Source organism: Hemitrygon akajei, chromosome 29, assembly GCF_048418815.1.
Source record: "Hemitrygon akajei chromosome 29, sHemAka1.3, whole genome shotgun sequence".
NCBI classification, from domain to species: domain Eukaryota; kingdom Metazoa; phylum Chordata; class Chondrichthyes; order Myliobatiformes; family Dasyatidae; genus Hemitrygon; species Hemitrygon akajei.
This window is the reverse complement of record NC_133152.1, coordinates 30,605,419-30,629,319: the sequence shown is the minus strand read 5'-3', so window position 1 is coordinate 30,629,319 and position 23,901 is coordinate 30,605,419. Positions and strand designations below refer to the sequence as shown.

The 23,901-nt window shown below is 41.0% G+C and overlaps 1 protein-coding gene across 10 annotated transcripts in view; it reads right to left on the bottom strand.

Annotated features, from left to right (window-relative positions):
* Window positions 1-23,901, bottom strand: part of camta1a (calmodulin binding transcription activator 1a) — a 1,224,644-nt gene that overhangs the window by 71,364 nt on the left and 1,129,379 nt on the right. Inside the window, exon 1 of one of the 10 annotated variants that reach the window (XM_073032073.1) lies at window positions 21,253-21,474. The exons of the other annotated variants lie outside the window; for them this stretch is intronic. Coding sequence (XP_072888174.1) covers window positions 21,253-21,271 — 19 coding nt within the window. The 5' untranslated portion in view covers window positions 21,272-21,474. Of the gene's footprint in view, window positions 1-21,252; window positions 21,475-23,901 lie in introns of those variants that run through there. 10 annotated transcript variants of the gene reach the window in all.

Genomic DNA, 23,901 nt, shown 5'->3' with positions numbered 1-23,901 from the left:
AGAGTCGCGAGGTAAAGATGCAGCTCTATAAAACTCTGGTTAGGCCACACTTATTGTGTCCAGTTCTGGTCGCCTCACTATAGGAAGGATGTGGAAACATTGGAAAGGGTACAGAGGAGATTTACCAGGATGCTGCCTGGCTTAGAGAGTATGCATTATGATCAAAGATTAAGGGAGCTAGGGCTTTACTCTCTGGAGAGAAGGAGAATGAGAGGAGACATGATAGAGGTATACAAGAGATTAAGAGGAATAGATAGAGTGGACAGCCAGCACCTCTTCCCCAGGGCATCACTGCTCAATACAAGAGGACATGGCTTTAAGGTAAGGGTGGAAAGTTTAAGGGGGATATTAGAGGAAGGTTTTTCACTCAGAGAGTGGTTGGTGCGTGGAATGCACTGCCTGAGTCAGTGGTGGAGGCAGATACACTAGTGAAATTTAAGAGACTACTAGACAGGTATATGGAGGAATTTAAGGTGGAGGATTATATGGGAGGCAGGGTTTAAGGGTCAGCACAACATTGTGGGCCGAAGGGCCTGTACTGTGTTGTATTGTTCTATGTTCTATATCCTCTAAACCTTTCTTCATTCACCTTAAAACATGCACTCTAGTATTAACCATGGCCAACCTGGGAAAAAGGTGCTGCCTATCCACTCTATCTATACCTCTTAAAATCTATGCACCTTTAACAAGTCGTTTCTCATCCACCAATGAGGTGACCAGAACTGAACACAGTCCTCCAAGTGTAGTCTAACCAGAGTTTTATGTAACATTATCTTGTGGCTCTTGAACTCAATCCCTTGATTAATAAAGGCTAACAGACTTTATGCTTTCTTAACCATCCTTCAATTTGCATGGCAACTTTGAAGGATCTATAGACTTGGACCCCAAGATTCCTCTGTTCCTCCACAATGCTAAGAATCCTGTCATTAATCTGTACTCTGTCTTTGAGTTTGACCTTCCAGAATGTATTACTTCACTTTCCAGATTGAACCCCATCTGTCACTTCTCAGCCCAGCTCTGCATTCTATGTCCTGTTGTAACCTACAACCAATGAGAACACAAGAAATAGGAGCATGAGTAGGCCAACTGGCCCTTTGAGCCTGCTCCGCCATTCAATAAGATCATGGCTGATCTGGCCATGGGCTCATCTCCACCTACCAGCCTTTTCCCCATAACTTTTAATTCTCCTACTATACAAAAATCTATCCAGCCTTGTTTTAAATATATTTACTGAGGTAGCCTCTGCTGCTTCACTGGGCAAAGAAGTCCACAGATTAACCACTTTCTGGGAAAAGCAGTTCCTTCTAATCTCCATCTTAAATCTACTCTCCCGAATCTTGAGGCTATGTCCCCTAGTTCTTCTAGTCTTACCTACCAGTGAAACAACTTTCCTGCCTCTAGTTTATCTCCTACCCTTCTACCTTATCCACAACACACTAATCTTCGTGTTATTTGCAAACTTACTAATCAATCTTCCACTTTCTCATCCAAGTCATTTATACAAATCACAAAGAGCAAGGGTCCCAGAACAGATCCATGCATAAAACCACTTGTCACTGACCTCACTTCCTCTGCTACCACTCTATGCCTTCTGTGGGCGAGCTAATTCTGACCCCGTGCTGCTAAATTTCCTTGGATCCCACATCTCACGGCTTAGGTAAATACTATATCTCAGTGAGAAAAAAATCATAATGTATGTGCTTTATGAGAATGGAAAAAAAAAGGATTTTTGATGGAGAATGATTCAAATGTATGAGTGAACCAGGCAACCAATAACAAAAGTTTGGAAGCAGGGCAGAGGGGAGATAAGATGTCATACGATGAAGCCTCCAGTAATGTCCATCTAGAGTTGGAATCCTGTTGTGAACCAATCTGGAAGAGAATGCATTACACCTTGAGGCTCTCAAAACACTTAGTGACTTACGTTATTCTATTTCTAATTTACACTGTCGATCATTCAGATCTGTTCCACCATCCAACAAAAACATAGCTGATCTATTATTTAAATGATTTGATTTTGCCCCATCTTCCTTAAAAAAAAACTTCAGCTTCTAAAACTCCATTCACTCAGTTCACTGAGCATCAATTACCATTTGTTTTAAAGGGTTCTAAACTCGAACCACTCTCCCAATGCAGGCATTCCTTAACTTTACCCCAAATGCTGGGCTGTAATTTTTAGGCCGGAAAGAACTAATAAAAAGGCATTGTCATTAAAATCCCGAGCTTGAAGGAACAAGCAGACAACTGTTTCCTTTGGTTTTTGAATTACAGATGTAGAAAAGATTTAATAATCTGTTAATAATGGAACAATCCATCATCTATTTTTTCCATCACAAATTATTCATCATTAATCCCATCTGCCAGCACTTGGTCCTTATCTCTCCTCCCTCTGCCTGTTCATGTGGCAGTCTAAATGCCTCTTAAACATTGTTATTGTATCTGGTTCCACAACCTCCCCTGGCAGCAGCTTCAAGATTCAAGATTGTTTAATGTCATTTCCAGTAGATAAATGTAAAGGAGAACTAAGTAATTGATGCAGCACAAAGAGAAAACACATTAAGATAAAGAATACAGTAATAAAGAAACATAATAAATATAAATACACAAGATAGCTTATATACATATATTGAATGTATAGCCATAAGTGACACTAGGCACAGGAGTGACTGACAAGAAATGATAAAGTGGTGGCGGTGGGTGGGAGTGTGGTGAAGTGGGTTATTAGGTGGAGATGTTGATCAGCCTTACTACCTGGAGAAAATAAATGTTTTTGAGTCTGGTTGTCTTGGTTTGGATGCTACGTAGCCTCCCCCCTGATGGCAGTGGGACAAATAGTACATAAGCGGGGGGGGGGGGGGGGGGTGGCCTTTTGTAAATACGTCCTTGATGGCAGGAAGGCTGGTGCTGTTGATGCAATGGGCAGTTTTGACTACCAGTTGTAGAGACTACCTGTCCATTGTAATGCAGTTTCCACACCATGCAGGGCTGCAGTATGTTAGGATGCTCTCTACTGTGCATTTGTAGAAGGATGTGTGTATTAAAGTGCATAGTCCGGCTCTCTTCAGCCTCCTCAGAAAACAGAGGCATTGCTGAGCTTCCTTCATTGTGCAGGATGCATTCTGGGATGATGAGAGGTTGTGCACATGTGCACTCGCAGGACTTTGAAACTACTCACACTTTCCTTTGCGAAACCTACCAGTTTATTTCCAGTCACCTACCACTTTCTCTGTAAAAAAAACTGTCTTGCACATTCACCCTCTTACCTTAAAACTATGCCCTTCTGGTATTTAAAAGTTCCACACTGGGAAAAAGACACTGACTCTCTACCCCATCTATGGCTATCATAATTTTATATACTTTCATCGGATTGCCCTTTAGACTTTGATGCTTCAGAGCAAACAATCCATGTTTGTCCATCCTTTCCTAATGTTTGCTAATCCAGGCAACACTCTGACAACGATCTTTTGCACTTTTCCCAAAGCCTCCACATCTTTCCTGTGATGTAGTGAGCAGGATCTCAAACAATGCTCCAAATGTGGCCTAACCAAAGTTTTATAAAGCTGATCCACGACTTCCCAATATACTCAGTGCTCTGACTGATAAAGGCAGAGTTATACCATTCATCTTATTTTTCACCATATCCACTAACAGCAATTGACTAGCACTCCAACATCTTGCTCCCAGGGGTCCTGCCTTTTCACTGATACCTTTATTTATACCTTAGACTCTTACATTTGACCTCCCAAAACGCAATACTTACACTTGTCCAGATTAAGCTCCATCTGATGTTTCTCTGCCCATATTTCCAACTGTTCTACGTCCTGCTGCATCCTTTGACAACCTTCTCCACTATCCATGACTCTGCCAGTTTTTGTGTCATCTTCAGACTGAGCCCACCTCTATTTCCATCCAAATCATTTATATATTTTCTCTGTGACTACACGGGGGTGCTCCAGATTCCTCCCACATTCCAAAGATGTACAGGTTACTAGGTTAATTAGTCACATGGATGTAACTAGCGGCGTAAGGTCATTGGTCTGTTACCATGTTGTATCACTAAATATAAAATAAAATTAATATATTCTATAAATAATGTATGTCCCAGGACTTATCCTTGTAGAATACCAGGGGTCACAGACCTCCTGTTAGACTAACACTCTTCCACTACTACCCTCTGTTTTTTAAGGACAAGCCAATTTTGAATCAAATTTATCAAGTATCTGTGGATCCCATGTGCCTTAATCTTCTGGATCAGCCGACCATGAGGAACTTTGTTGTATGCTTTACTAAAGTTCGTGAGGTCACCATTCACTACCAGACCCTCATCAATCATCTTTGTCATCTTCTCAATAAAACTCAATCAGGTTTGTATGACATGACCTCCCCTGCATAAAACCATGCTGACTATCCCTAATAAATTCATGCTTTCACAAACGTGAGTAAATCCTGTACCTATGAAATTTCTCCAAGCACTGGTGTAAGGCTCACCAATCTAAAATTTCCTGTTTCTCCCCAGAATTTCCTCTTTTCCTTTTCTCAATAACCTGGGATAGATCGCAAGGGCTCTGGTGACTTAACAACCTTAATGTTTTTCAAAAGACCCAAGACCTCATCCTTCTTAATATCAACATATCGCAAAATATCAGTATACCCCTTTCTGATCTCATTATGTTCCATGTCCTTCTCTATGATGAATACTGACATTAAGTACTCATTTAGTACTTGCCCACTTCCTCTGGCACCAGGCATAAATTCTGTCCTTGAACGATCATACCCTCTCCTTAGCTACTGACTTGTTTTAGTGTCAATACAGTATAAATACTGTTGGAATCTTCTTAATCTGACTTATCATGGATGTTTCATGGCCCCTTTTAGCCCTCCTGATACCCTGTTTATATTCTCTTTTGCTTCCTCTGTATTCCTCAAGGGCCCAATTTTTGTTCCCTAAATGTTCCCTTTCCCTTTTTGAGTGAATTTGCAACATGTTTCATCATCCAAGGTTCCTGAACCTTACCACCCTTGGCCTTCTTCTCCATAGAACTTTGGTCCTGAATCTGATCTGCTAGCCTTTAAATGTCTCCCACGTTAGATGTGGGCTTGCCCATTAACAGTTGCTTCCAAACTGCTCTCCCTAGCTCCTACCTAATACTCCTGTAATTAGCCTTCCCCCAATTTAGCATTTTTCCCCAAGGTCCACTCTTATCCTTTTCATAACTATCTGAAAACTTACATGATTTGCATTAATGACTTGTTTTATTAATTTATATGTAATAACTGAAGATTTCCACCTAGTTCACCATCAAAATGTCTCAAATCAGTTCATGGTCATTGAAAGAGTTGTTATAATAGATTTTTTAAAAACTGTCACGCTAGTCTTACCCCAATGGCAACGTTCCCACACCAAGTCTTGTTGTAGGTTCACCAAGAGCTTCAGCTGATAGTCCAGTGCAGAGTTTTGCTCCGAAAGAAATGCCTGCTCCAAACTGAGATTTTATACTGAACCCCAGGTAAAATATAAAGCAATATTCGTTGAAGTTAGCTCTTCAGAAGAAACTCCTGCATTTCCTGTTTTATAAAGCTGGCTCATTTCAAAAGGAAGCTGAAGGCTGCAAAGAACTTGGGAATGTTTTAAGGTTCCTTCAAAATGCAATTATTTTATTAGATTATAAATGTTAAGTATTGCACAGGAGTTCCCAGTGCATGAAGAACACAAGAATCATTTCAGGTCAGACATCACCTGCGGAGAAGTTGGACTAAGGGGAGATCATCAACCTGACATGTCAACTCTATCCACAAACGCTAAGTATTCCTAGGCTTCTCATTATTTCAGATTTGCAGTTCCTGCAGTAGTTTGCTCTTGGATACAAGAAGCAGTTTCATTTGAGTACTGCCATGATCAATAGGATCCACTACTTTGAAAAGGGCAGACCTTGAGAAGTGAGATTAGTGCATTTCTTTGATAACTCCTTAGCCAGTGATGTATATCACTTGCCCTCTTACCTACCTCTTTCCCATGATCCAGGGACTCAACATTCCTCCCATTTAATATAATGCATCAAATGGAGTCTCCTCTACATTAAAGAAACTAAGCACAGACAAATAGAACATTTCACAGAGCCCCTCTTTCAGCCCCATGAGTGATGCTGTGTTTTCAATTGCCCAGTATATTAAGCTACCATCCCATTGTGGCCTCTCTGTCCTTGATCTCCTGTACCACTCCAAACTCAGAGGAAGTATCTCATCTTCTGAGCTTTCATGACTCAATACAGAGCTGCACAGTAGCGTAGTGATTAGCACAGTGATTTACAGTACAGGTGGCCCAGGTTCAACTCCCACTGTTGCCTTGCACGTTCTCCCTGTGACTGCCAGGGTTTCCTCCGGGTGATCCAGTTTCCTCCCACTGTCCCAGTAAGTTAATGGGTTTTGTAAATAGTCCCATGGTTAGGCTAGGACTGCATCAGGGGTTTGCTGGGTGGCACAGCTGGAAGGGCCTTTTCCGCACTGTATCTCAATAAATAAATAAACATCCAAATAAATCATCCACTCTGGTTTTCTGTCACATTTCCAGTATTTTGTTACATTTTTCTCTCCTCTCATATCATTTCAGATTTCATTCATCTCTTCCCAATTATACTTCCTCTGGAGATGCCTCCAATCACTTGCTCCTTTCAGCTGGCACCATCATCACTTCTGGTATTCAATCCCTCCTATTCTACAGCCTATCAGTCATCTTTTGTTCCCTCTAGCCCTCACCACTTTCCCTATCACATATAACATGCTTCATTTCCAGATTTACAAGCTATTTACACAGAGAATGATAGGAGCCTGGAAAGCAGGTGGAACCAGATAGGATAACCAGATAGGATAAGAGGCTTTGGCAGACACTTGAATAGGCAGGGAGCGGAGGAATAATAGGCCATGCACAGGCAGATTTGCATCATGATTAGCACAGATGTCACGGGCTGAAGGGTTTCCTCCCGTGCTGTACTGTTCTATGTTTTGGTGTAAGGTTCATCAACCTGAAGCTTTAACTCTATTTTTCTCTCTCCACAGACACTGTCCCACCTGCAGGGTAATCCTACTATTTTCTGCTTTTATTCCGATTTCCAGCATCTGTAGTATTTTGCTTTGGGTAGGAGTGATGGGGTGTCTATATCCTTTAAAATGCTGTTAGATCGTTCTGTGCTTGTCCTTACAGATTACCCTGATCCATAGGCATGAGGAGGGCTTATTAATTATTGCGCAGAAGTGATATAATGTTTCCAATGTCAGATAGTTACATATTACAAGTTAGAAAAAAAGGAAGAGCTTGACTTGCTCAGATTAAGATATATTCCTAAACAGTCCTTGTGTGTGATCACTGTCAGGTCAATGTCAGTCACAATGAGGAGTATTTAGCATTAAACACCATTTTGTGTTGAGTGGACTGGGAGGCTTTGGTACAACTGCAAACACTATTGAACTATTCAACATACAAACACCACGAGAATTCAGGCAGTAATCAAGGCTTCCTTTATGCACCAATCTAGAAACTGAATGGCTTCTGCCACCAAATCACCAAGCATCCCTCTGATATAGTGACTGTGGAATCTAGTCCTCTCCTTGATAAATGACCCTTAATAAACAGGATTTTAGCCTCTATTAAGATCGCAGGGAATGTAGAAGCAGGACATAGAATTTTGTCCTCTAAAGGGGTACCAGGGGAGATTAGAAATAAAAAAAGAACATGTTTCAACAGGAACAATATGTATGAAAATGGGTAAAGTGGAGCCTGGGGACTATCTGTGTAGCATTTTCAGTGTGCCAATCATGATGGGGATGTCCCTTTACTGTCCTTGTATGATGATCACTTTGGAAGATTCTACTTCCAGTGTGGCATTAAAGTAATAGTGGCAAATAAGACACGGGACTGCCTCTGGGCAGCTGTCCAGTTTAGTGAGGACATCTCTGACATTAGAACATCACAACATGATCTCTGTTCTTTTGCAAAAAATCAGAGAATCACAATAAATTCATTGCTGATCACATCACTCTTATATGACCAGGAAACAATGACCCTAATAGTTCTCTAATCCCACTGCACTGCAGCATTACAGCCCCCAATTAATAACCTGCACACACATATTTTCCAGTGATGCTTCTACAAATTGCCTGTAAGTTGCCAGCTTTGGTCAGGTGTATTTCTGAATGTGCCATTGCACTACTAACTTCCCAAATCAATCCAAAAATAATTTTATTCATTGTTTTGATTCAAAAATATTAATGGAAACACTCAAAGATAGCAAGAAACCATTTTTAATGTGCCTATGATTTTTCACACGGGCTTTGTTTTTGTCAATTGTGTTCAGGAAATTAGCCTGGAAACCCTAGGCAATCTGGGCATGTTGGAGATACTAGTAAGAGTACAGCCACCCTGTAATCTGGGTCACATTGTTGAGATGGTACACTTTCTAGAGAAATCAGGCCAGATAAAAGCTGCTCCAAAACACACAGCCAAACAATAAATCCATAGTTGTAATTTTTTTGCGAAATGAATGGGGGAAGGTGAGAATTGCTTAATGTGGGTTGATTGTCTAATGTAGAACTGACAAGCTGCTATTCTGGTTGTCTGCAGTGCAGTGCATTACAACGCTGATAACTTCATGGTCTCCACTCTGTTTACCAGAGACTCACAATGCTCACTGCAGAGCATTTAACTGACTTGACATCACTATATTAACTCAATATATACCTGTATGTACCTCTACTTTAGAATCTAAATGCAAGCTTTGTACATGAAAGGACAATGAATGGGTTACAGATTGAAATCCAATCCAGGCACCTTGAACAGTTTACATTAATGAACTATGATCACTAAGGAATGAGTTAGAGGCTGAAGTCTAATTAAGATTTGATATACAGAGAATATCTTCATTAATGGATTATAATCATTTCCATATATTTGCTATTCTACAATATGAACCACTTGAAATTCCAATTAGATACCAACTCTCTCCTGGGTAAATGTTATTCATTGGATAAAATATCCAAACACTTCAATTAAATTTCAGCCTTTAACATGCACCATGATATCCATGTTTTGTCCTTACACCAGTAATTGTTTAAAAAGATTTGTTTTTAGTGCTATGAAATCTCACTTGCATTGCCCGAGGTGATTAAGGATGGAAGATGTTTCAAATTGACAGTAACACTGGATTTTGAATTTGCCAAGGATCTGAATATCCATTGTCAAAATTTATTCTAAATTTTTGAATATTGTTATTGTCATAATTCATCATCAGTTGTATCCCCAGACAAGTTTACAGCATTATACTTCAAAGCTTCAATAAGTGAGACAATTCAAATTAATCTGCTTCAGATACACTTATCAAGTAGTTTCATCCTAATAGTTGATTCATATCAATGATAAAAAAACATTTTTTGTCAAGCCTCACATACTCTGGCTGTGCAAGATATTTCACTTATATTATTGCTACTTGTGTGTATCTTCTCTGTACTTCCCCCTCTTTCCACCACATCACCACTGTTCTTTTCCATTTTCAAGTTCCTTCCTTTTATTTCTACACTCATATTCTGCACCTTATTCCTCTCTCCTACCTCTTCACTGCTCCAATATCTTTTCATTCTCTCTCAATTGCCTATACAGCTCTTTGACTCCAAAGCCAAATAGCCATTCTTAAAAATGCTTCACTGAGGTGGCATCTTCCATGAAGTGCCATAACTTAAATTATTTTAGTTTGTAACTGGGAACATAAATGGAGACTATGAGAGCAAGTAGGGGTATTGCAAAATTTCAGGGAACTTTGAAAGAGTAAAGCAGGATTAACCATTTAAACCATCGGAGGGGCTACTAAACAAGGAACATAAATTTACATTAATTTTCAAAAAATCCAAGAAGCAGTATGACGAGAACTTCCACTTTTTATTCAGTTAGTTAAAAACAATTTAGAGAAAACTACTTAAAAAGACTACTGGACGAAGATCCAGTACAGAAACTGCACATAACGGAAAGAGTAGGGATAGTTCAAAACTTATTTTGAGGACCTGACAATATTGGATGGCATGCTCTTATCTAAGGAATTTCATGTTTTAAAGTCATGGGCAATTGTGCATCTGGCATCTACTCAAGGAGTTGTGTGGTGTATTTGCCTGCATCAAGTGAATGTATTTTAAGTATTTCTATTCTCAATTAGTGTATGTGATAAATGTTGTCCCTCTAACCATATCCATGGCTGCCTCTGCAATGAAGCCATCTTCGGACCCAAACCACAACTAGTATTGCACTTTGAAGCAGAAAAGGAATATTAGAAATCTGGCAGAAAATGACAGCATGTATTATCATATCTGTTGAAACATAGTACAGTAGATTTTGGTTAATTGGGCCACCGGCTAATTGGGGCAGCCACATATTTGGGACACCTCTTGAAGAAACTAATTGAGAAAGTAGCCAGGATTCCTTTTGTTTATTTGGGACACCATATCGTTTTGTTTATTTGGGACAGGAGACTGTGGCCGTACAGTTTCTAACTAGCATTAGTAGCTTTTGCCGTAAAGACACTATACCATGCTTAGAGTGAACAGTTTTAAAATAGTATGTTACATGTGTTTGTGTTCAAAAAGCAGTGATTTTTGACGATACTTGGTGAGAAATAAGCAGCAAGACAATTCAGAACTATTTTGCTCACGGTCTCAAGCATTCAGGCTTGGAAATGCCAGAAATGTCAGCAAGTGAAAATGAAACAATTTCGCTACTTCAACAAGTTAGAAACCATGAAGAATTTGAAGTTAATGACAATCATCGTGAATGCTACCTTTTGTCCCCACCGGACACTCAGCTCTCACCTGTGGCTCCAAGTAGCTGTTTGCATGCGACATGAGTCACACTCCAGCACACCGCTTCGACAGGTGAGCTAAACAGGTGGTGGGTCTCACACCCTGGTGAGATAGGAACGTGCCTGTCCTAGCAAGTGAAGTCAGCTCCAGCAGTCTGGATGGATGAGATCTACAGTGAGATCTAATGGCCAGGAAGGTAGTTCTGCAACGCAATGTGGAGAGCAAAGGGCACGTTGAGGCACTGAAGATGTCATGGTCATCCATCACACCCAGGGAAGACTCCAGTTGTGACATCTACTTGTACCACTGGACCCGGACCTCTGAGATCGAGTGAGTGGAACTGCCTCAGTACAATGGCTTTTCTATTTTAAAACCTCTCCCACACAGGTGTCCTGTCATTGTCAGATACGATAGACAACCACCAGTGGGAATAGTAGTGTTCTAATTTGTTCGGTATTTCATTTAAATACGTAATTTGTTACTCGGTCAAATGGCAGCCTGTCTTTTTTATACCTATTTAACTATCTCCATGAACCTTTGGGTAAATGGGGCATCCGCTTAGTTGGGCCAGAATGTACTGGTCCAGATATGTCCCAATAAACCAGAATCCATCGTATATGAAAAATTAAAGAGAGAAAATAAGAAGATATTTCTGTACTGTAAATTTTTATGATACTGCATTGCATCTATGGAAAATTTTAGCTAGCTAAATGGAAGAGGTGAAATAAAATTATCTCAGAATTATTGAACATCAGTTACTGTGCAGATGCTGGAAATCTTGAACACACAGAAAATGCTGGAGGAACTCAGGAACTCAGGCAGCATCTGTGGAGGGAATAAATAGTTGATTTTCCGGCCAAGACCCTTCATCAGGATTGGAAGGCAAAAGGCAGAAAAAAAGGAAAAAGAAGGCGGTGGGGAGTGCGGAAAGAGGAAAGGAGTACGAGCTGGCAGGTGAGAGGTGGAACCAGCTGTGCTGGAAGGTAGATACCTGGGAGAGGGAGGATGTAGTAAGAAGCTGGGAGGGGAAAGGCGGATCATTGAAGAAAGGGAAGAATGAGAGGATCCAGTAGGAGGTGATTGGCAGGTGAGGAGAAGGGAGTAAGAGATTTCCTATTTTCATTCTGACATGTCTGTCCTTGGCCTCTTCTACTGCTATGATAAGGCCAAACTCTGCTTGGAGGAGCAACACCTCACATCCTATCTGGTTAGCATCCAAACGGATAGAATAAACAACAATTTCTCCAATTTTGGTCATTTCTCCCCATCCTCCCTTTTACCTTTTTCCCTTTCCACATTTTGCTTACCCTCTCACCCCCTTCTCTTTCCTCACATGACCATCACCTCACTATGATGCTGCTCCTCTCTCCCAATCTTCCATGGCCTATCATCCTTATTAAATTCCATCTTCTGACCTCTTCCACCTACCCCTCTGCAGCTTCTTCATCCACCCTCCCTCATTCACACACCTTCCCCCTCACCTGGCCTCACCCATTGCCTGCCAGCTTGTATTCCTACCCTTTCCCCTACTTTCCTATTTTGGCTTCTGCCCCCTTCCTTTCTGTCCTGATGAAGGGTCTTGGCCCAAAATGTTGACTGTTTATTCTCCTCCATACATGCTGCATGACTTGTTGAATTCCTCTGGCATTTTGTGTGGGAATCTCAGGATCTTGCTCCTTGTCACTTACACCATGTTGGAAAATACGTGTCAAGTTAAGATGGAGCTGAAAAGTCATGTTCTCCACTGCAGGGTATCTAATGTATACTGTAACCCTGCGATTGGATAAGCTGCCAGGGGTTACCTGGTAAGCAGTATTGCCTATTATTCAGATGTGTCAATACTCAGATTTGCAGGGCACAGACATGCAAAAATATGTTAGTTGAAATGTGAATAACAGAGCGAGCATGTGCATTTATTGTAATTAATTGGTGGTGGAGGTTTTATGATAAATAAATAGACAAGTGAAAAAGCTATACTCATATCATCCTCATGCTGATCTCAAGATGCCTTGAAGTGCTTTACTGCCAATGAAATATTCTTGAAGTGCAATCACTAATGTAATGTAAAAATTGCTGTGCTGACTTAGTGCACAGCGGGATGCCATCAGCAGCAACAATCAGGTAACCAGTTTTCGTACAAATGTTTGAAGGATTGTATGCTTTTATCTCAGGAACCCCACCTTTAAAGTCCAGGGAAACTGTCTGATTACTGATAGCAGTTTGACATGTACTCAAGAAGACCTGTGGTGTATTTACCTGCTTCAAATATGATATGCTTCCTTCCTTAATTGGTGTATGTGATGAAATAGTTTTCCTCTAACCACACCTATGGCTGCCTAGCAGTGAAGCTGTGAAACCTTGACTAATAACTTCACTTTCATGAAGAAATTACTAATTCATTGCCAGTTATGCTGCTGGCATTTGGAGTTGAACTGAAGGTCCATCTCCATCTATTGTTGGCTACATTAAAGGAATCTTCATTGCCGTTTCCGTAACAATTTTCTTTTTGACCAGTCAGGGTTGTTAGTCTTGAGCTGAACCTCTGAACTTGGAGGACCATTCTTAGTCTGACCTCTACCCTTTGAGCTGTTTGGCATGGGTGATCCTACCAAGAGCCAAAGCACAAGACCCGGACTTTAACCAACATAGCTCTCCAGGTCATTGAGGCACGCAGGCCTCCAAACCACATGACAAGGTTGTGGTCTTCTTGGATGTTCAAGCAGATAAGGAATCAAGAAAACTGAAGCAGGTGGGAGTAAGTATTATCACATCTTCCTAAAATATACCAAATGGTAAATGAAAAATAACACATGAAGAATTTTTTGTGTGTGGTGAGGATAAGGTTATCGAATTCTATGGTATAACAATTAAGTTCTGGCCTGGCAACATTCCAGATATCAAGGAGAAAGGCGCACACACACACACACACACACACATTCCAAAAGCAAGAAAGAAAAAAATAATGATCAAAACATGTCCAACTCTCTTGTTCCTTTTTGTTGCTTTCAGTGCTCAGTTGCTAAATCCGTTGTTAACTGAGGCAACATGGGATTGAATTTCTTTGAAATATTTTAAAAACTCTCTGCATTAATTCCCAAACTGACAGGCTACAATCTTGTTCTGCACAAAACAAAAAGCTCAAAAGCAGAGAGAAAGGACAGATAGAGGAAAGTTATTTTGATGATCCTAAAGACAGGATTAGTGTAAGAAAATTAAAAATTAAACAAATAAGAATATTATCATTAAAGTGGCATGGTAGTGAAATGGCTAGTGTTAGCTATTACAGTACCAGCAACCTGGGTTCAATTCTGCCGCTGTCTGTAAGGAGTTGGGTCATTCTCCCCGTGACCATGTTTCCTCCCACATTCCAAACCCATAGGTGGTCCGTAGGTTAATTGGTCACATGGGTGTAATTGGGTGGCATGAGTTTATGGGGCTGGAAGGGCCAGTTATCTTGCTATATCTCTAAATAAAAGGTGAGAATTGAAGGATCTAAAACATTGTGTGAATTTAAATTCTTTTTATTCGTCAGATAACAGTTAAGGATGGAAAATCAATTACAAAATTGACTGTTCATCTTAAATGTTATTATGGTCATCTATGCATGTGATTTGCTCACACTTGGTAGCTGGGAACTTATAGAAAAAAAAATTTAAATATAGTAGGACTTATGAAAAACTATACATGAACAAAGACTAGCAAGAAACCAAAGTGTAAAAGAAGACACATTACAAATTAAAAAATACTGAGAACATGAGTTGTAAAGAGACTTTGAAAGTAAGTCTGGAAGTTGTAAAATCATTTCAAAGTTGCAGTGTGAAGTTATCCACACTGGTACAGGAGCCTGATGGTTGTAGGGTAATAAATGTTCCTGAACCTGGTGGTGTGGGACCTAAGGCTTCTGGACCTCTTAGTAGTGAGAAGAGAGCAGAGCCTGGGTTGTGGGCAATTTGATGATGGACGCTGCTGTCTTGTGGCAGCACTCCATGTAAGTTCACTCAGTGGTGGGGATGTGTCCACCACTTTCTGTAATTTCTTTCTGTTTCTGAGCGTTATTTCCATACCAGGTTGTAATACAACCAGTTAGGATACAGTCCACTGTGAATCTATAGAGGTTTGTCAAGATGTTATTTCACTTCTGTTGGAATGAGGAACCTATCCCCATCTCCCACTTGCCATTCAAAGGCAATTTGACCCCCAACAGCTCCACCAATTGAAACTCCTGTTACTCATCATGAACCAATACTTTATGACCTCTTGTCATGTGGGAGATTGTCCTTTAAATTTACTTGCAAGTAATGTGAACGGTAGTGTAGTGGCTAGAACAACACTTTACAGTACCAGTGACCCAGGGTTCAATTCCCGTCACTGCATGAAAAGAGTTTGTACATTCTCCATGGGTTTCCTCCCACAGTCCAAAGATGTACCAGTTAGTAGGCTAACTAGTCATTGTAAATTGTACCGTGATTACGCAAACACGAGGAAATCTGCAGATGCTGGAAATTCAAGCAACACACACAAAATGCTGGTGGAACACAGCAAGCCAGACAGCATCTATAGGAAGAAGTACAGTCGACGTTTCGGGCTGAGACCCTTCGTCAGGACTAACAGAAAGAAGAGATAGCAAAAGATTTGAAGTGGGAGGGGGAGGGGGTGATGCAAAATGATAGGAGAAGACAGGAGGGGAAGGGATGAAGCTAAGAGCTGGAAAGTTGATTGGCAAAAGGGATACAGAGCTGGAGAAGGGAAAGGATCATGGGATGGGAGGCCTGGGGAGAAAGAAGTGGGGAGGGAAGCACCAGAGGGAGATGGAGAACAAGCATGGGGGGGGGGGGGGGGAGAAGGAGGAGGAGGAAGAGAGAGAGAGAGAGAGAGAGAGAGAGAGAGAGAATAAATAAATAACTAAGGGGTGGGGTAAAAAGGGGAGGAGGGGCATTAACGGAAGTTAGAGAAATCAATGTTCATGCCATCAGGTTGGAGGCTACCCAGACATAATATAAGGTGTTGTTCCTCCAACCTGAGTGTGGCTTCATCTTGACAGTAGAGGAGGTCATGGATTGACATATCAGAATGGGAATGGGATGTGGAATTAAAATGTGTGGCCACTGGGAGATCCTGCTTTCTCTGGCGGACAGAGTGTAGGTGTTCAGTGAAACAGTCTCCCAGTCTGCGTATAAAAGGCCGCACCGGGAGCACTGGACGCAGTATATCATACCAGCCGACTCACAGGTGAAGTCTCACCTCACCTGGAAGGACTGTCTGGGGCCCTGAATGGTGGTGAGGGAGGAAGTGTAAGGGCAGGTGTAGCACTTGTTCCGCTTACAAGGATAAGTGCCAGGAAGGAGATTGGTGGGAAGGGATGGAGGGGACGAATGGACAAGGGAGTCACGTAGGAGCGATCCCTGCGGAAAGTAGAAAGGCGGGGAAGGGAAAGATGTGCTTGGTGGTGGGATCCTGTTGGAGGTGGCAGAAGTTACAAAGAATTATACATTGGACTTAGAGGCTGGTGGGGTGCAGCTAAGGACAAGGGGAACCCTATCCCTAGTGGGGTGGCAGGAGGATGGGGTGAGAGCAGATGTATGTGAAATGGGAAAGATGTATTTGAGAGCAGAGTTGATGGTGGAGGAAGGGAAGCCCTTTTCTTTAAAAAAGGAAGACATCTCCTTCATGATTAGGCTAGGATTAAATCAGGGGATTGCTGGATGGCAAGGCTCGAAGGGCTTTAATCTCAAAAACATAGAACATAGAATAGTACAGCACATTACAGGCCCTTCGGCCCACAATGTTGTGCCAACCCTCAAACTCTGCCACCCATATAACCCCCCACCTTAAATTCCCTGAAAAACATATAAATAAAAATATTTTGCATGACTTTGAAACTAATATTTAGCTTATCTGTGTAATAACACTGAAAGTAAGATACTCTCAATATTTTTAAGTGCTTGACTCATTAAAATATTGAACCTTACGGGCTTGCATGCAAGAGATGTGCAATCCACTTTAACACATTTTTAAGTGCACAAGTTATGATATTTCCCCCACAAGAAAATTCTGAAACTAAGACAGCAATAACATTCTAGATGGATAATCAAATGGCCGAGAGTTAGGGCAGAGAAATGAATCAGTGCGGTTAGATCAATGGAGTGAAGAGCTCAGGTAGGATTGGGTGCTTGCATTCTTGTGATGTTGGTAACTTTAGGCTCTTCACAAAGATTCATTCACTGAGGCAAAGTTGCAACCAATGAATACTTTTGATTGTCATCAATGTAATGTGAAAAACAAGGCAATCAAATTCTGCATGGCAAGACCATGAGGCAATGCAATGATGACTTGATAATCGGTTTTATTGATACTGGGTGAGGGATAAAAAAATTGCACAGAACGCAGGAATTTTTTTTTGCTCTTCTTTGAAATAGTGCTTTGAATCTTTTAAATCAGGGGTTCCCATCCTGAGGTCCACAGACCCCTCGGTTAATGGCATAAAAAGGTTGGGAACCCCTGTTTTAAATGGTCTGAGAAAGCAGGCTCGGTCTCAATTTGAGGTAGCAGGGGACATTTTATAAACTAGTGACACAATCATACAAATCTATTGGCTGAAGTGAGTTGTAATACTAAATTTATACTGTCTTTAATCCTCCCACACACTTTAGCGTTCTTACTCCAAACCTTATGCTCCCTCAGCACTGCTCTGGAATGCGAGTCTATTTTCCATGTGGAAGTATAACTCCAGAAAGTGGAACTCATAGTTTTCTGACTCTGAGGCAAGTACCAGCTGGAAAGTGACACGACATTGTGAAGAGACACTGCACTTTTACCCAACCTGCTGAATGACTACAGAATTTAGGGTTCCCTTCTCCTATCGCTGATGCTTTATGGGGAGGGGGATGAAATGAACCTCACTCAAGGTTCAGTTCTAATATTTTCAACAATGTATTGTCTATTGATACTTACCCAGAAGACTTCTAGACATGTCAGAGGATTCTGACATCGCCCCCCCCCCCCACACACACACATACACGCACGCACACACACTCACACACACACGTATACAGGCATACATGAAAGTACACACAAATGCGGGCACAATACATTCATAAGCAGATGCACCTGTCTCACTACACAGTAATTCGGAAAACAGCTCAGAGGCTCACATGGCAAGATGAAGGCGACTGAATCAAGTTAACCATGCCGAAAGCGAAAGTGCACCAACCCATCACACACCATCAAGTATCGGACTTGTGCCTTCATAACGCACCAAAAGCCCATTCAGCCACTAAGCTGGGAAGTTGATTTTACTTTTTCAAAACAGATTACTTCACAAGGAATCAACTGCTCTGAGATTTGGCAATAGCAAAGTGCACAACTCTTGATTGAGAACTTCATTCTGAGTTTAAGCAGTTCCAGTCATCAGTTCCAACATTTTTGAGTTCTGTTTCAAATTTCTGGCATCTCCACCATTTTCTATTTTTAAGAATAGTTCCTAATCATCTTATTTAAATTGCAAGCACACTGTTATGTTCACTTTCCCTTCCCAACCAAAACAAAAAAATTCCCACAAAGTTTTTCATGGATATTTTACCCCTTTAACAGATACAGTATGTTATTGCCTATGTATTAAAACTTGCCACTAAGTTGTCAACTTACACTATAACTTGTACTGGAATACCCTCTTTTCGTGTTTAGTGCCCTACACAATGCCTTTAGTTAAAGTAGCATTGTCCTGCTGATTAAGTGCTTGGCAAGCTTCAGTTTTCTCTTGGAGGGCACTGGGAGGTGACAGTAGCAATTTATATATTGTACCACGTCAAGGAAATTTTAAAAAGGTATTTGGCAACCATTTTATAAACCAGTGACCCAATCACATAAATCTATTAGTTCAAATGAACTGCAATACTCTTGAACTCATAGTCTGCTCGCCCAACATGCATGCTTCCATCTTTCAGCTCTGCACTTTGTGCAACCCTCAGTTAATTGTAATAGGGATCAAAGGCACAAAGTATACAGTGGGCCAGACATCAAAGAAATAAAGTGAACAACTGAAACAGTACCACTGTGCAGCAAACCTCTGTACTTCACTCTCAGGGACCCAATGTCACAATCTTAATGCATCTTTCAGTAAGGGGAAAATAGAACTCTAATACGCACTTTTGAATATCAATTAATATTCAATGACTTTAGACTCCTGACAACCTTATACTGTAAATATATGTTGAAAAGGGAAGTAAGTTAAGATTTAAAGAAATAAATTATGACAAGTGGATACCTAGGCTGTAGTCTGATCCAGCCAAGGCACAGGATCCTTTCAGAGGGGAGCGAGTTCTACTCTCACCTGTATTACTTTTGCCTTTGAAATGTTTTATTCTTGATCTAACCTGTGGGTGCTTGATTCAACAGATTATTGGGAGCCCTGCTGTCTAATCCATGCCGTACCAGTCCTGGGACTGTCTGACAGCACACTACAGAGCTATTTAACCTTATTCTGAATTTAAGCTGAACCATCTTTCTTAAACTTCCGTCAGTTGTTCAAGTCAAATGAAACAGGTGTTTCACGTGTTCCATTTAAACCAGGCTGTGCTGAGCAGAGTAACCTAAAGCACGAAACGGAAGTCTTAGAGTAATGATAAACATAGAACAAAGGACAGTACAGCACAGAAACAGGCCTTTCATCCATGATGTCTGTGCCTATCTGCCTGTACATGATTCATATTCCTCTGTTTCCTGCAGGTTCATGTGTCTACATGCCTCTTAAATGCCCTATTTATCTGCTTTCATTACCATTCTCCACAGTGTGTTCCAGGTACTGATTAGTCAAACTTACCCTGCCTTTCTCCTTTAAACTTTCCCTCTCTCACCTTAAAGCTATGTTCTCCAGGACTTGATATTTCTACCCTGGGGAAAAAAATCTCTATTTATCTATGCTTTCCATAATTGTATAAAATCTTATCTGTGACGTTCCAGAAAAAAAAAATCTAAGTTTGTCAGCTTCTCCTCATAGCTAATGTGAAATGAAGTACACTGAAAGAATGGGTGGTCGGGGGAGAAGAAACACCAATAGAGAACAAGTGGGTCAGATGAACTGTTTATGTGAAATTCTCAGTGATTCCATGTAAACTACATTGAGACATGGTTGTGTATTTTTAAAAAAACTTGAAACTTTCATGTCTATTGATATTTATTATTCGGTAGACTTTGCCCTTGATAAATTATGTTCCAGTCTATGTTCCGAAGACAGAATTTAAGACTTGTTTGCTGCCTGCATATGTCTGATTTTAATGGAGTATTAGAGTCTCCAGATAGAGGCCATGCATATTCTCCCCCATACCCACAAGTCATACCCACTGGTCAGTAAAAACATTTTTTAAGACAAACACAGAGTAGTAGTTGACTGCTCCCACAAAGATCCTGCCCCTCAAACAGGAAAACTCTGCTTTTCTTTACCAAACACACCAGAACACAGCTGGTCATTTCATAAATAATGAAATAGGGGAGACTTATATTTCTATGATGCGTTATAGAACCTCTGGATAAGCCAACACCCTCCATTCCAAATTAAGTATTGTTCAGAAGTTACTTATTTTTCTTAATGTTGGAAGTGGGGAAACTAATTTGTGCTCAGCAAGCACGCATCAACTGCAATCAGATCATCTGTTTTACAGTCTGAGGTAACAATGGAGGAACTGCTTCCTAAAATAATCCTACAGAGACTAGTCCACCTACCTGAAAAGGCAAATGAAGATTTGGCTTAAAGCTTCGCCTAAAAGGCAATGCAGCATTCCTTTACTCCTGTAATGGACTGTCTGCTGAGACTTTTGAGTCTTGTTTACATAGGTTTTCTCTTTCCAAGTACTTAGAGCAAGTTAAATAACTGGGTTTTGGTGTCCACTTGCACGCCCTCAACTCTTTTAAAACAACACTTTGGAAACAAAGGCTCCGAGTCCTCACATTGTTCCCACCAGTTACTACAGTAGATACAAGCTTTGGCGCTGGGAAGTTGACTGTTCCATCGGAAGTATTAGAGCAATAGATCTTCAGAGAGGGGGAAAAAAAAAGCTTAAACCTCTTTTCACACCTTCAAACTAATTATGAATGAATACGTTTAAAGGTACACTATTGCTTCACACTGATGTAGTGGGAGCACATGACTTATTGCAGGATCATTCGAAGGAAGATTAACGGAAACAAAACTAATAAGAAAATAAACTCAAGACAAAGAGCGACAGGCAGCGCACTTGGTCCAGGCGGGAGCTCTTGTTCAATAAAACAATCGCTCAGCAAACGAGAAGCAATTCCCATTCGGCGCCGCTCTCTCTCATACACACTAACACACAGAAATGCATTTACCAGACAGTAACACACATTACTGAGAGAAAGCACACACAAATAAACACAAGGCACACACAGCTCGGAGGAGTTCAATACCTTGCATTTCACTTGTCATCGGGAGCCCTCTGCTTAGCAATTTCCCTCAGGACATAAACAGTCTCCCCCTTTTTGTTTGTATTTAAAGACAGCAGTTACTGCCGCACAGTAGGAACCAGGAGCCCCGTGGCCCCTCTCTGCGAACTCACACGTGTTGGAGGTAAACAGTTGTCCCACTTTGCGTGCTCCAGATCCTGAGCTCACCCTGCAAAGTCCTGTCAATTTGGTTAATCGAACAGCAGGTTCATGAACAACCCCTTTATTTGATAATCCACCTCCACTCCCTTTTCCTTCTCCCTCCCTCCCTCCCTTTGAATCCCAATGGGGTCTCAAGATTCTCAAAGAATAACAGGCTTGGCTAACTGCAGGGCTGTCGGAACACGCCCTTGCATCGCCCTCCCCCTGCAAGCGATCATTTGACAGGTGGGGATTTCCATGAAGCCCCTTCACAAATCCAGCTCTCTTTTTCTTTTGTCCTTTCCTGTACCTGCAATGCCGCAGAATGATCATCCCTGCATTATGACAAATCAAGGCAGGCATCTATACTCTTACTACATCACACTTACACACTGACTGCGAGAGACTAAAATAGGCACAAGGGCTTGTTGAAACCGCAGGCTGGGTAAAGGGTGCGTGTCAAAATAAGAGCCCCTCCTCACACTGCACCACTGCACAGCCCTCTACACCGCCTGGGATCCGACATTAGCAATTGATTCCTCAAAAGGACGCAGAATATTTACTGCTTGAGAGAATAATATTTCCGAAAGGAGTAATTCATCATGTAATTCTAACACGTCAACTAACAAGACTGCGCCCTTTCAACGACAACTTTCATTTTAACAGGTCTTTTAAACTTAGCAAAATGTCCCAAAGCTCCTGACGGGATTGCTCAAAGTTTGGGCTGAGCCACGTAAGAAAATATTAGAACCGACGACCAGAAGTTTGGCCGAAGTCGCTGGTTTTAAGGTGCAGTTTACAAGAGCGAGTGGAACAGCGAGGTTTACGGAGGTAACTGTGTCGTTTATAGCCCGTGAAACCGAAGATGATCTAAGACGGAACGAAAAAGATCAGGAAACGTAGAAGGTGACAGCAAAGGAAGAGGCCATTCGGCCCATCATTCCTGTTCTAGTTCGTTCCATTAGTTATCCATTTGATCCCACTCCCGGGTGTTTCTCCTATGGCACATAAGGAGTCAGTGGAATAAGAGATTAGGGGGACGTGGCAATAGCATGCGATGAGTGTTGGCAGGAACGTGAGACCCCCATAATGCTGCGTTTTATAAGGCCATCTGAAACTGGTTAAACTTACTGTACATTCTTGGTCACAGTCCCACCTTTTCCAATTATTTTATCCAATCCCACCCTTGGATCTACCACCAGCACATTTTCAGTCACTGTACACCAGATCAAAACAACTCACTGAACTGAAAAAAAAACTTTCTTTATGGTCCCTGTTTCTTTTGTCAATCTCCTTGAATTTACGTCTTTTGGGACTTGACCTTCTGTGATCGGGAACTGATTTTATTTACCACATTATTACCCTTCTTAAATTTGCATATCAGTGGAAGAGGCCAGATCTTGGCGGATCACAGAGATGGAGGAGGTTGCAGAGTAAGGGAGAAAACAGGTGAGGTCCCTGCAAATAGGAAAGCACATCACTAATTAACCTGTGAGAAATGAGTGAGAAGATAGTTTTTTACTTCAAAATCCATTGAGTTCAGAACTATGAAGGCAACATAGTTCGACAAGGCGTACTTAACCAGCTGGTAGCTATATCAATAAATTATGGGGAAAAGGCAAAGGGGTTGAGAGAGATAAAAAATCAGCCATGATGGAATGGTGGAGCAGACTCAATGGGCAGAATAGCCTATTTCTGCTCCTATGTTTTATGGCCTTATGTATCATTAGAACTTAATCAATGTCTCATCATTTCAAGGGAGGAGGAATTCACCTTGTTTCTATGTCTGTTATTATCAAGCAATTCCAAATTTTAGAAATATGACCTGAAGCAACAGCAGCATAGAAATTATTTGGCCCTCAGGGCCAAATAGCTTTGCTATAGTGTCAAGGAAGTAGTACTAAAAGTGTAGAAATATCAGTAGATATAGCACTCTCTGACATGTTCGTTCCTGGGTTAGTAAAAACCCCCACCACCCAGGTCATGCTGTCTTCTCATTACTGTCATCAGGAGCCAAAGGACCCACACCACCAAGTACAGAAACAGTTCTTATCCGTCAACCATTAGGCTCTTGAACCAAAGGGGATAACTTCACTCAACTTCACTTGTCCCATCACTGAACTGTTCCCACAACCTATGGACTCACTTTCGAGACTCTTCATCTCATGTTCTTGATATTTATTGTTTATTTATTTATTATTATTCTTTCTTACTCTTTGTATTTTCTCAGTTTGTTGTCTTTTACACACTAGTTGAATGCCCAGTTGGTGCAGTCGTTCATTGATTATATTATGGTTTTCATTCTATTACAGATTTATTGAGTATGCCCATCAGAAAATGAATCTCATGATTGTATATAGTGACATATATGTACTTTGATAATAAATTCACTTTGAACTTTAAAAATAAAACTGAGATGACTTGCACTACCATCATCTGAAGTTAGCTACAGATGTTAATACAAAAAGATTG